Below are 13725 nucleotides of genomic sequence, written 5' to 3'. Positions count from 1 at the left end.
GGCATACTGCAGTCGACTTTTCTTGTTCTTTGGAGTCAGCAAGGGGGTGCGTCTGGGCGTTCTGGCATGGAGGTCTTCGTTATGCAGTGCGCGCCTTATTGTCTGAGCTGAAACTTCAGTGCCCACATCTGACAGGTCTTTTTTCAGTTCCTTAGCAGTCACGCGGGGATTTTTCTCCACATTACGCTTCAGGTAGCGCACAGCAGTCGCGGTCAGGATCTTCTTTCTGCCACGACCAGGTAACGTTTCCACTGTGCCCTTTAACTTGAACTTGCGAATGATGCTTCCGATAGTGTCTCTTGGAATATTTAACAACTTCGCAATCTTTTTATATCCATTGCCATTCTTGTGAAGAGCAATAACCTCTTCTCTTGTCTTCTGGGACCATTCTCTTGCCTTCACCATGCTTGGAAACACACCAGTAGATGTCTAGAAGGAGCTGAGTATCACAGTCCTTTTAAATCTGCCTAATTGGTGCTTATCATGCTTGATTGCTGCTCGTTGACATCCACAGATGTTTTCAATACCTGATGGAAAACACTGGAATGAACCTCTGTTCTTAGGAGTGGTAGTCGTAAAGGGGTTGAATAATTGTGTCAATGAAGAAATCACAAAAAGGCCATTTAATACTTTATGACAAAAAAAATTGATGCTATCTTAGTTGCATTTAGTTCTTTAACAAGTCCTTGTAAGATTTCATTATGAACACAATTACAAATGTGCACTGAATTCCATAAAACCCTTCGCAGCATTGGGGGTTGAATAAATTTGATCACAACTGTATCTTATATGTTTCATGAAGACCAAATAATCTCTTGTGCAATTTAAAACTTTGAGTCAGAGTCCCCTGAAATGTAACTGGACTCATTGCTTCTTGGGAAAGAAATGTTTTGATGGCAATATAAAGGCATGTCTCATACTCCTTCAACTAAACAGAGCACCTGACTGCACAGAATTGGAAATTGCTGTGATCTTTTTGACTTCTAATGTCAGAGAGATCAAAGAAAAAAATGCAAATGGAAGTCCCTGAGATCTGGACATCAGAGAGCACGAACAGGCAGAGAGCATGTGTGAGCTGAGAGGACGCTCAGGTTGAGAGCCCTCTGTAATTCCCTGTGAAAGAGCACCAGTCTCTGGCAGCAAGCTGAGAGGCTCAGAAAGCACAATGCCTACTCAACCCCCAATCACAGAGCCAACAACAAAGCAAATACACACATATGTGTCTAATGAGAGATCCGAGTCAACTGTATCACAAATATTTTTACAGCAGTTTGGATGTTACTGAAAAAACAGCAAGACCGAGTAAACAGTAGATCACTGGATCCATCAAGCCTGAGTAAACAGTAGATCCTTTATTAACATTCATCAAACCTAACCTTTATTCATTATATCAGATGTGTCATAGCTAGGCATACTCAGGATGTGGGCAGCTCACAAAAGTCTAGTGATTGATCAGATGACTATACAGGTCCTTCTAAAAAAATTAGCATATTGTTATAAAGTTCATTCTTTTCCATAATGTAATGATAAAAATTAAACTTTCATATATTTTAGATTCATTGCACACCAACTGAAATATTTCAGGTCTTTTATTGTTTTTATACTGATGATTTTGGCATACAACTCATGAAAACACAAAATTCCTATCTCACAAAATTAGCATATCATGAAAAGGTTTTCTAAATGAGCCAATAACCTAATCATCTGAATCAACACATTAACTCTAAACACCTACAAGATTCCTGAGGCTTTTAAAAACTCCCAGCCTGGTTCATTACTCAAAACCGCAATCATGGGTAAGACTGCCGACCTGACTGCTGTCCAGAAGGCCATCACTGACACCCTCAAGCAAGAGGGTCAGACACAAAGAAATTTCTGAACGAATACACTGTTTCCAGAGTGCTGCATCAAGGCAACTCAGTGGGAAGTCTGTGGGAAGGAAAAAGTGTGGCAGAAAACGCTGCACAACGAGAAGAGGTGAGCGGACCCTGAGGAAGATTGTGGAGAAGGGCCGATTCCAGACCTTGGGGGACCTGCGGAAGCAGTGGACTGAGTCTGGAGTAGAAACATCCAGAGCCACCGTACACAGGCGTGTGCAGGAAATGCAGCATTCCTCAGGTCAAGCCACTTTTAAACCAGAAACAGCAGCAGAAGTGCCCGACCTGGGCTACAGAGAAGCAGCACTGCAAATTTTGCATGTCACTGGGAAATCAAGGTGCCAGAGTCTAGAGGAAGACTGGGGAGAAGGAAATGCGAAAAAAGGCCTGAAGTCCAGTGTCAAGTACCCACAGTCAGTGATGGTGTGGGGTGCCATGTCAGCTGCTGGTGTTGGTCCACTGTGTTTTATCAACGGCAGGGTCAATGCAGCTAGCTATCAGAAGATTTTGGAGCACTTCATGCTTCCATCTGCTGAAAAGCTTTATGGAGATGAAGATTTCATTTTTCAGCATGACATGGCACCTGCTCACAGTGCCAAAACCACTGGTAAATGGTTTACTGACCATGGTGCTCAATTGGCCTGCCAACTCTCTTGACCTGAACCCCATAGAGAATCTGTGGGATATTGTGAAGGGAAAGTTGAGAGATGCAAGATCCAACACTCTGGATGAGGTTAAGGCAGCTATCGAAGCATCCTCGCCTCCATAACACCTCAGCAGTGCCACAGGCTGATTGCCTCCATGCCACGCTGCATGAAGTCATTTCTGCAAAAGGATTCCCCATCAAGTATTGAGTGCATAACGGAACATAATTATTTGAAGGTTGACTTTTCTTTTATTAGTCGGATGAAATATGCAAATTTTTTGAGAAGGACCTGCATATCCTAAACCTAACCATAATATAACCTAACCCTAAAATACCTTAACTTTAACTTACCCTAACCCTAATATATTCTAACCCTAACCCAATACACATTTCAGTATTAATAATAAGGACAATATTGTGATAGCCACAACTAATCACTATGTTGTGCTGCCATTCCCATGGATTGGCTACCAAAATGCCTGGTGATCCACTGCTATGGTTAATCGTCTAACAACCTCTAAGCAGTTTGAAGGACTTGAGGAAGGTTTTCCTGCACCCTGTCCTCAGGACTGAGAAGTGCACTCCAGTGGATCATTTAGTTATGCTCTTCTATTTCAAGAACCCTGCATGATTCATGTGTTTGATGTTAGCAGACATAGCTAACTTGGCCCAATACTCATGACGTCATTTCAAAGTGAAATGTGGTTGCTCACAGACTTGCTGTCAGAGAGAGAGAGAGAACTGTCATCATCATCATTGAAAAGATGGCACTTGGTGACAGAGGGAGTACTACACAGTGCCCTTCCAATGAAAACTGTGTTTGTTTTCTTTTTTAACACCAGCACACTAAAGAGGAGTTAAGGTTAGGGATTTATCTACTTTTCCTGTATGTTCTCTTTTTTTTTTGGGGGGGGGGGGGGGGGGCTCACCTGGTTTCTGGCTGTTTTCTTTCTTTATTTCATGTTGATTCCACGTGTGAGTACACACACACTCACACACAAACAGGCTACTCATGTATACAAAGAGCATATCTGAACATATAGCATACCTTTCCAAAGAGAGAGACACACTTTCTCTCACAAACACATACACAAAGAAAGAGCATATAATCTGAACATATATGAAGCATACCTTCCCCCTTCCAAAGAGACTAAAATGTTCATTTGAATAGAAAATCAATCTTTGTGCAGTCTTGGTTTCTTGTCACTTTAGAAAACCTCCTGGAACTCTATTAACTCTATGCTGAAACATATTAATGGGGCAAAAGTCAACAGTATAAAGTGTCCCATTTTCAACAGAATTACTATAAATGTGTTTTAATTTGCTGATAACTATTTACCAATCTGTTAGTTACATATAACTATTTATCAGCAGGTTGGAACTAGGTTGTAAAATGGTCTTTAAAACTGACTAATCATCATCTATCACAGTATATTACATCAATGTGTTCCTTTGATTGGTCCTAATGTCTTCCTGTGTGATTTGTGTTTTTCAGTTTAAGTGGCCTGTCTCCGTTTCTTGGTGAAACTGACACAGAGACCATGAACAACATCCTCCATGCTAACTGGGACTTTGACGCTGAGGCATTTGAGAATGTGTCAGAGGAAGCCAAAGATTTCATCTCCAAGCTGCTTGTGACCACCAAATGGTGCTTCGTCCGTCCACCCATTCGTCCACCCGTTTGTCCACACATTCGTCCCCAGCGTGACTAACATTAGTCTCCGTGTTCTTTCTAATGCGAGCATTTCCATATGACCCCTCTCCTTGTGGAAAGAAAGGGTCATATGGATGCGATTTGTTTGTTCTGTCTCTCGTCTGTACATCTGTCCTGCCCCTGACGCACTGACACACGATGACCTCAGAAAGCACACTGAAATCGGAAATGAACCGCCCCTCTCAGCCAAAATCCGGATGCCTTTCCTGAAGAGTTTAAAAGAGCTGGGTATAACAGCCCGGGGGCTGGAACACCAGGGCTCTCTTTTGTGAGCCACGTGTCTTCTCCCCCCGCTCAGCTGGCGTGAGACAATGGCAGCCCAGCGTGGCAAGGGTTGCAGGGTGCTCGTTAATGATCTGGTAATCTGTGACAGGGTACACTTAGTGACGCAAAATGCACGCACAATAAACACTTCACTTTTCACTATGGTGATAATGCTGTCTGGTGACTAACCATGGACCCTTGTCATTCACACACACACGCACGCACGCACACACACACACACAGGACAGCAACAGCATGAACGTGAATGTAAAATACATATTAATTATACATGAAAGTTCTGCAGTTTGTTTGCAGTTATTTTTGTTGTTGAAGTCAGTGTTTATTCTTTTTGTCTTCACTTTGTCATAGTTTAAAACAGTTGAATTGTGATTTAAATTGCACCAGTGTTGACAACTTCATCACTAATGTTCTCTCATGACTTTAATGGTCTCTTGCTGTAGTCTCGCAGAGCACATCTGGACTTCTTCACCAGTTAAACTCAACACTAGAGCACTGACATGATACTTCATAATTTCTGTTGAATTAGAAGAACTGGTTACTGCAGGATACACCTTGGCCTTGTTGACCCATGACATTACAATTATAAAATGCAAGAAATCCAGGGGTAACTTCACTTGGTGTCATCAAGGCCGTACTTTGAAGTTTGGCGTACTCCCAAGAACACGCACTCAGGCACCCACTCTTACACACAATATGACGTTATACTGGTGGAAGTGTAGTTTTGTTAACACTACAAGGGTGTTTATATATTCTTGTATTTACTTAATGACAATATGTGATAGTTCCTCTGGTAATCTCTATGTTCCCTATGCTGCTCTGCACGTGCTACTGACCCCTGCTGTCTGGTGTCTTTAACAGCGACCGACTGAGTGCAGCAGGCTGCCTGAAGCACAGCTGGCTGAATAATCTGGAGGACAAAGCAAAGAGATGTAGGGTCCGGCTCAAGTCACACCTGAAACTACAGCGTTACCTGGCAGCTCACCGCCAGTGGAAGGTACTTCTGACTCCATCATACATTGCCATCACTCTGTCAGCTCCACCTCCGCTTCACCTGTAAGGATGGCACACATCAGTTAGTAAGAAGCAGGGTTGACCCACCACTCCTAACACCGCTAACGTCAGCTGATAAGTGTCTTGGTTTCGGTCAAAGGCTGGAACACACATTGTGCACCAGTGGGTTAACATCTAACCAAACATCTGACATCTAACTCAGAAAGGTACGAATGTGCAGCCTAGATGTAGGCTAGAGCCATAAAGGTGAACCCAATACAGTGAACACATGCAGTGGTAACGTGTGTATTAGACCTTTAAAAGCAGGTGAACCCAGTACAGTGAACACTCAGTGGTAACGTGTGTGTGTGTACATGTGTATTAACACCTGACTACCACTGTATATCAGTCAGTCAGACTGAGTGCAGTTTGATTCAGTTACTTGCAGGTAAAATCGTTGGTTTTTACAGAAACACTTCTACGCTGTCGCAGCAGCCAACAGACTGAAACGGTTCCAACAGAGCAGGTGCCTCAGCACTCCATGACAGAACCTGAGGACTGAGAGAGCACAGAGAGGGATCCTCTCCTCCTCTACCTCCCAGAGCATAGGGATCCTCTCCTCCTCTACTTCGAGAGCAGAGGGATCTTCTCCTCCACCGCTAAGAGCAGAGGGATCTTCTTCTCCTCCTCCGAGAGCAGAGGGATCCTCGTCTCCTCTACTTCGAGAGCAGAGGGATCTTCTCTTCCACCTCAGAGAGCAGAGGGATCCTCTTCTCCTCCTCCTCCGAGAGCAGAGGGATCCTCGTCTCCTCTACTTCGAGCAGAGGGATCTTCTCTTCCACCTCAGAGAGCAGAGGGATCCTCTTCTCCTCCTCCTCCGAGAGCAGAGGGATCTTCTCTTCCACCTCAGAGAGCAGAGGGATCCTCTTCTCCTCCTCCTCCGAGAGAAGAGGGATCCTCTCCTCGACCTCCATAAGACAGCCTTCATGAGAAACTTATCAACAGGATACAATATTTGATTACAGGACAATCACCAGGGCCCACACTGTAAAGCCCCAGGAACTGTCACGCACCAAAGAAACGTTTTCTCATTTTTAAGTTACAAAAAGAAGCTGAACCGGTTTGTGTAATGTGTGAATATTAGGGAGCTGTATATGCTATGGAGTGGGCAGACACACCGACGTCCTCCCTTCTGTGAAGGAAGTTTCTGTTCTTTGGGTACCATTGCCCAATATGCAGAAGGCTTCGTTCCTGATGACATCTACATGGTCCGAGTCTCAGCCCTCCGCCTCTCAGGGTTCAAAATAAACATGTTGACTGATTTGCGGGTTCTGTAGTTCGTACATGAAAGTAAATCATGTCCTCTGCATATTGGAACAATGGCCAAAGGTAACTGCATTCACCACCCAAAACAGAATAATTATTTCAAAATATGCCATGTTTAACATTCTGACTGAACTCAAGAAACTGTCCAGTATAACATTTGAAAAACTTGTAGATAATTTATTTCATGAAAGCAGGATTGCCAGGTGAGAGGTTGGACATGGTTGTTTCAGCCAGCAGGTGAGTGAACAAAGCAGCTGACTTAAAGCCTTACATGTCAAAAATGGAACGCTGTCTGACAACCACATCAGCAGATTCATCATAGGAAAGTTTAAAAAAAAAAAAAAAAAAAAAAGTTTGTGTTCATTCATTAGGGTCATAGTATCATAATCATGCTTATTAATTAAAGTTACACTGGAGTTATTGTTCATTTGTTTACCAATTATATCAATTACATTCTTAATAGAGTTGTCATAGTAAAAAGCTATCAAGATACTAATACTTCCATGCATGGTTTTATGAGCTTGTTTTAAAGATGAACATCCACAATAAGGCATTCCTGTTGTATTTTTTACTTTTATTAAAACAGGATGGACGCACAAGAGTAAAGCTGTAGGCTTTAACCCTAAGCACTCGGATGCCGCAGGACTTTATGCAGATGAAACCAAGTGCACTCCAATCATTAAGAAAGGAACCCCTCCCATTACAAACATCACACTTAATGCAAATGATATGCATATGTAATGTAGAACTTGATTAAAAGCACCTTCTCCTGCAGCGTTAAGAACTCTTCAACCCTATGTGAGCAATACAATAATCAAGGTACTGTGTAGACAGCACCAAGACAAACTACCAAGTCATCTGAAACACAGTAAACTATTTTGCTAGATGCAAATGAAGCAGAGTATGTGAACACAGGTTTGGTTTGTCCCATATAACGTTTTTCCCAAAACACAGCCAACAAAAGGCTGGGAGAAAAATCTCTAAAAACGGGTGGGTAAATAAACACCACACCAAACCCTGGGGCTACGAGTGGGCGGCGTTCTGCAAGGCGTTCTCAAGGATTTTCCGCTTCCACTCTTCGTAATTCTGTTTTGTGTCATCCTCAGACTCCTCCCCTCTAAGATGCGACACCTTCTGTTGCTTAGGAGATTTCAGCAGCCAATCATCTGCAAGTGGGGACAGAGAGAGATAGATCAGTTTACAGCCTTGATCCAGTTAGGATGAATCCTTCAGCACATAATACAGCAAGACCACGCCACAGAAAAAACAACAAGTTCCTAATGCATAATTTTGTTTGTACCACTACCAAATGATTTAGACATTCATCTAATGCCAGGATCAGACTACAGATGTTTGTCTTTCCTGATGGTCACTATGCCATAAATGTAGTAAGGAAACAGCCCAACGTGTTGGGCACCGATCACTGCTCTCATTCTTGTGAAGGAAGGTAAAGGACATCAAAGATCACAGAACTCGTCAAACAACGAGCAAAAATACAACTGACATGCTGGACTTTGTCAGGGTGTCACAGATCACTATTGTTCTTCCATTACGCTGCTGTCCTCTGGCCCCGTGTTCATATGAGGGATGGGACTGGAGATGTCAGCCATTACAAAACATAAGAATTAACCGCAATTTGTGTAATCTGATCCTGCCATAAGACAAATTTTGTAAATTAGATTAGGAATAAGCAAGTGTCTTTCACCATCCTCTGTCTCCTGCAGGTTCTCAGTGAGGGTCTTCTGCCTCTTCAATGACATTGTGGCAGGTCGCTTCACAGAAGAGGTTCCACCTACAAGATCAGTGGGAGTAGAGATAAACCTTAATGTGTGTGAAACGTGTATTCTTCCATGTCTTTTTAAAAATATGCTTACACATGTTTTGCTTATATAAGAGTTGTAGGTTTAATATAACCTACTGAAAAAAAAATTAAAAGGATTATGGTTCAAATTAAAACATCAAGATTTTTCTCAAAGTAGAAGAGTGAATAATGCTGGCTATGGCACTAATCTACGTCGCGTGGCAACACTGTTGCCTTCTTCTACGACAACCATAACATCAACATGACAGAATGCATACAATCCTCCAGAATGTGTTTTAAGACATCATTTATCACATTTTAGTTGGCTTGCTCACTGGGGGCTAGGACTCGGCACTTGTAAAGCTGCTTTGTGACAACAACTGTTGTAAAAAGCGCTATATAAATAAAATTTGATTGATTGATTTTAGCTGCGTGCAAAGCTGGTCCAGAGTAAGAGGTGAAGCCTGCCCCTCGTTAAGTGACAAGGGGTAATCTCCTGTATCACAAGACAGGATCAGTTGGATTTTCACACTCACTGCAGATCTCCTGTCCAAACTTCAGAAGCTGGGAGCAGAGGCGGTCAAAGACTGCCTTCTTTGACCCGGAACATGACGCAAGCTTCTTGTCAACTCTGGCTTTCATGCACCTGCAAAGTGAAAGTTAGACCTGATGTTATTGTATTCCCCACTCACAGTAGTGGAGCCAGCAGCCTGTACACACGAGAGCAAACACCGTAGGGTATTGTCAACACAGCAGAGATAAACCCCTAAAAAACAAACAAAATAAAATAACAAATTACAAGTCAAGACTGATGTGCCTAGACCAGCATATGCCTCAAACACAAAACAGCTGTCATGACTAACCTAGATGACAGGCACATTTACATATACACTCATGAGGCAACACGCTTGCGTTTTAAGAACTCTTCCCAGGCAATTAAACAGCCACAGACACAACCTGGCTGACGAGCTAAATAAATTCTGTGACCATCACATGAAGCCACAAAATGAACAGAAAAATGTTTTTGTTATTCCAAAAAGCTAAACAGTAACAGGTTACAGGCTACAGCTTCTCATGTAAAGAATCTAAAAGTAAAATAATAAACAACACAGCAATGTAGCAGTGTGGCAGACAGAATAATTTTAACAATTCCCATTTATATCAAGGGGCAGTCAGGGTCTGGTGGTAGGGAACTGGTCTTGTGTAGGGCTGCCATGATTAGTCGACTAGTCACGATTATGTCGACTATTAAATTAGTCGACGACTAATTTAATAGTCGATGCGTCGTTTTTTTCTCTCCAAACTGCTGCGGCAGTTTCCACTGCTGCGTCTACCTTTCTGTCCTTGACCCACATGCGCAGTAGTGGAAACCGGGGTAGACAGTGGACGACATCCCAGGACGTTATACAGACTGGTATCATGGCTACCCGGCTACGGAACTCAAAAGTGTGGGATCATTTTCCGTAACCGGGTTCCAAAACGCGTGCAATATCTGCAAGGCAGAACTTTCCTTCCACGGCAGCACAACCGCGATGTACGAGCACCTGAAGCATGTTGTGGCTGATTGTGACAATGATGAAGAGGGACCGTCATCTCTGTAATCTAAATTGCTAGTTAGCTGCTAAAGTTACCGTAAACAGAGCGTTAACTTAGTACTTACTTATCGTGGTAGCTGTAAAAGTTAACATCAGTGATGCCGATTTGTTTCATCAGCCTTAGCACGCATTCGTGTGTTTTCTGTAACGTCAGTGAGACCAAAACTTGGTTTTTGTGAATAATTCCTTAGTTTCAGGTACCTACGTAATTTGATTTAAAATAATTAAAATAATTTCTTTAATAATGTATTTATTTTTGCGTTGTTTAAGCCAGTGCCTTATACTTAATTGTTTGTTGCAACAAGCTGCATATTTCATTAAAGGTTTAATGAACTATGATCTTAATTGTTTTAATTTTTAGTTGCATTCTAGTGTGAGAAGCTGTATGTTTTATATTCAATTAACGTACGATCCAATTAGTCCACTAATCATAAAAATTAATCGGTGATTAGTTGACTATAAAAATAATCGTTTGTGGCAGCCCTAGTCTTGTGACCGGAGGGACATGGGTTCGATTCCCAGGCCTGAGACCGTGACTGAGGTACCCTTGAGCAAGGCACCTAACCCCGGCTGCCCACCGCTCTGGGCATGTATGCAACACAGCCCCTAGTAATCACTGGTGTGTGTGTTCTAACTGCACAGATGGGTAAAAAGTGGAGGACAATTTTCGATTGACAAATGGCACATTTACTTTTTAAATTTTATTTTACATTTATATTGATGTTTGGTAACCAAGACATCATTTATGAATGGGATGTTTAGAACCATGTACTGTGACCACAGAATTGAACAAATTGAATTTTCACTGCTATGCGGATGACACTCAACTTTACATATCAGCCAAACCCGATGACAAACTCAGTTTAGGAAAAATTGAGGCCTGTGTAAGAGATATTAAATGCTGGATGTCTCTAAACTTCCTACAATTAAATGAGGACAAAACAGAAGTTCTCCTTGTGGGCCCTAAGGCCGCAAGACAGAAAATTCCAAATTTAATGCTTAATCTTGCAGACTATCCCATTACACCTGGCACAGTAGCCAAAAACCTAGGCGTCATACTTGACTCCGACCTATCATTTGATAAATATATAGATAATACTACTAGGATAGCTTTTCTACATCTCCGCAACATTGCCAAATTAAGAAATGCATTATCACAGGATGATGCAGAAAAATTGGTTGGCCTTTGTTAGCTCTAGACTAGACTACTGCAATTCACTACTGTCAGGATGTTCAAATAGGAATCTAAATAAACTTCAAGTAGTTCAAAATGCCGCAGCTAGAGTTCTGACCAGAACTAGAAAATTTCAGCATATTAGACCAGTCCTATCAGCCCTGCATTGGCTCCCAGTTAAATTTCGTATTGATTTAAAAATTCTATTATTAGCATATAAAGCACTACACGGGCTTGCTCCTGAATACCTCCAGGAACTTATTTCCTACTATGAACCCCCACGTCAACTAAGATCACAGGGTGCTGGTCTGTTATTAGTTCCACAAATTAACAAGGTAACAGCAGGGGGAAGAGCCTTTTCTTATAAGGCCCCCCAGCTTTGGAATAATCTTCCTAAATGTGTCCGGGACTCTGACACAGTCACAATCTTTAAATCAGGTGGGGCTGTGTGAGTAAACATCAACCACGTTCACCTGCACAGGAAACGAACAGTACTTAGTTACACCCCCCCACAACACCTGTATATTTCAAGCACTATTTTTACCACTAGCAGCCAACAAAACAAGGTGATGCCTCTGTTCTTGAACTCACTTGCAGGCTGTAAACAGGGCAGCAGAGGTGAAGAGGGGTGTAGACAGGTCCAGGTCTTGTTGCTGAGCTGCAGGTAGACTGTACTCATACCTAAAACAGTCAAAAAAAAAGAAAAAGTCATCACTCATTTGACTTGTAAGAAGCCCGCCGTCCTGTAGATGGACTTCTGGAGACATTGTCCTACAACCCCTGGCAAAAATTATGAAATCTCTGAGGATGTTGCTTCAGTTGTTTAATTTTGTAGAAAAAAGCAGATCACAGACATGACAAAAAACTAAAGGCACTTCAAATGCTTTCTGGCTTTAAGAAACACTAAAAGCAATCAAGAAAAATAATTGTGGAACCCAGTAAGTTAGATTTTTAGAACAAGCACAGGGAATAAATTATGGAATCACTCAATTCTGAGGAAAAAAAATTATGAAATCACCCTGCAAATTTTCATTATAAACACCAACACCTGCATCAGATTAAAGCTGCTCGTTACTATGCAGGTAAAAAGGAGTGAACACACCTTGGAGAGCTGTTGCAACAATGAATCATGGCTCTAACACCAGAGGTGTCAATTGAAACAAAGGAGAGGATTCTCGAACTCCACTCAGAGTTGCAGGCCACTCAGTCAGTAATTGACAGGTCCAGACCACAATGTGTAACTGTACATCATTACTTATAGATTTTCTACACTCCCAGAGTATACAGACCAGTGTGTAACTAGACATCATTACATATAAACATGTCACTCTACCACAGTGTAAAGCAAAAAATGAGTATACAAAAACTTATACAAGGCATTAACATTTATATTACGTAGAATCCATAATGTGTAAAATTCGATTCCACGAGAGGTGGAATACAGAGCAGTGAAAATATGCACGTTATTAGTATTTATTTAAAGTCCATCTATAAATGTAAAGTGTAATCTATAAAAGTGTTAGGCAATTGTATATCCGTATGCATAGTTAAGCATGTACACCAGCTTACCGCTGCAGGATGAGAGAGGCGGTGTTGAGCGCGTCCATGCAGCCGTAGCGAACGGCCAGCTCCGCCATGCCCAGGTTGGCCTGCAGGCCCAGCACGCACTCCAGCGCCTTCAGGCTGCACTGGTACACCTTCTTATTCAGCCCCGACAGTCTGGTGGCGTAGTCCTGCTCAGTACAAAACACTAACAGTTTTAAACTGTAATAGCTGTTGATGTCGAGATGCATGACCGTACTGTGGTGGGACGTCGCACCTTGTCGAAGGGAAACTTCAGTGATGTTGCTGCCAACTCCAGACAGACGACCGCGGTGCTGCTCGCACTACCGAGACTGACACGTTTAACCTGCGCCAGCCGCATGTACTCCTCTGCCTGGCTGAGATAGTAGACGGTGGGGGAGAGAGGAATTAGCTGGTGTCTACATCTCAAATCTCACACTGCAGCCCGAACACGGGACACAACTCTCCACCCGCAACTCCGACATCTCGGGCCAGCGTGTTTTCAGTTACCTTTACCTACAATGTTCCATATACATTTGACACTTTACATACCTTATAACTTTAACCGACGTTAAACCCATTTTGGAGGCAAGCTTACAGAACGACTCCTTGTCCATTTGAACAGCTGTGATTCACGAACGTGTTGAACCGCGGAAACGGATCCGTTTGGCGGGAAACTTCACACACGAAATACTCTTGGGCTTCTCTGATTGGTGGACTTAGACTGGACTGCTGATGTCATTTCCTTGCAATA

The 13725-nt window shown here is 42.4% G+C and overlaps 2 protein-coding genes across 2 annotated transcripts in view; one reads left to right on the top strand and one right to left on the bottom strand.

Moving 5' to 3' along the window:
- Window positions 1–7211, top strand: part of mylk3 (myosin light chain kinase 3) — a 32211-nt gene extending 25000 nt beyond the window's left edge. The window contains exons 11-13 of the mRNA XM_077000720.1: window positions 4019–4171; window positions 5381–5516; window positions 5983–7211. Of these exons, the coding sequence (XP_076856835.1) occupies window positions 4019–4171; window positions 5381–5516; window positions 5983–6057 (364 nt within the window). The 3' untranslated portion in view covers window positions 6058–7211. The remainder of the gene's footprint in view (window positions 1–4018; window positions 4172–5380; window positions 5517–5982) is intronic.
- A 180-nt stretch (window positions 7212–7391) lies between these two features.
- On the bottom strand, window positions 7392–13682 carry orc6 (origin recognition complex, subunit 6). The gene is made up of 7 exons (XM_077001052.1): window positions 13524–13682; window positions 13228–13348; window positions 12978–13141; window positions 12000–12089; window positions 9176–9285; window positions 8544–8630; window positions 7392–8004 (listed from the first exon to the last, which is right to left on the bottom strand). The coding sequence occupies exons 1-7, from the start codon at window positions 13586–13588 to the stop codon at window positions 7862–7864; spliced, it is 780 nt and encodes a 259-aa protein (XP_076857167.1). The 5' UTR covers window positions 13589–13682; the 3' UTR covers window positions 7392–7861.
- Window positions 13683–13725: the final 43 nt, after the last annotated feature.

This window comes from Brachyhypopomus gauderio, chromosome 1, assembly GCF_052324685.1.
Source record: "Brachyhypopomus gauderio isolate BG-103 chromosome 1, BGAUD_0.2, whole genome shotgun sequence".
NCBI lineage: Eukaryota > Metazoa > Chordata > Actinopteri > Gymnotiformes > Hypopomidae > Brachyhypopomus > Brachyhypopomus gauderio.
Note: the sequence above shows the minus strand (reverse complement) of the source record. Positions and strands in the feature narration are given on the sequence as shown.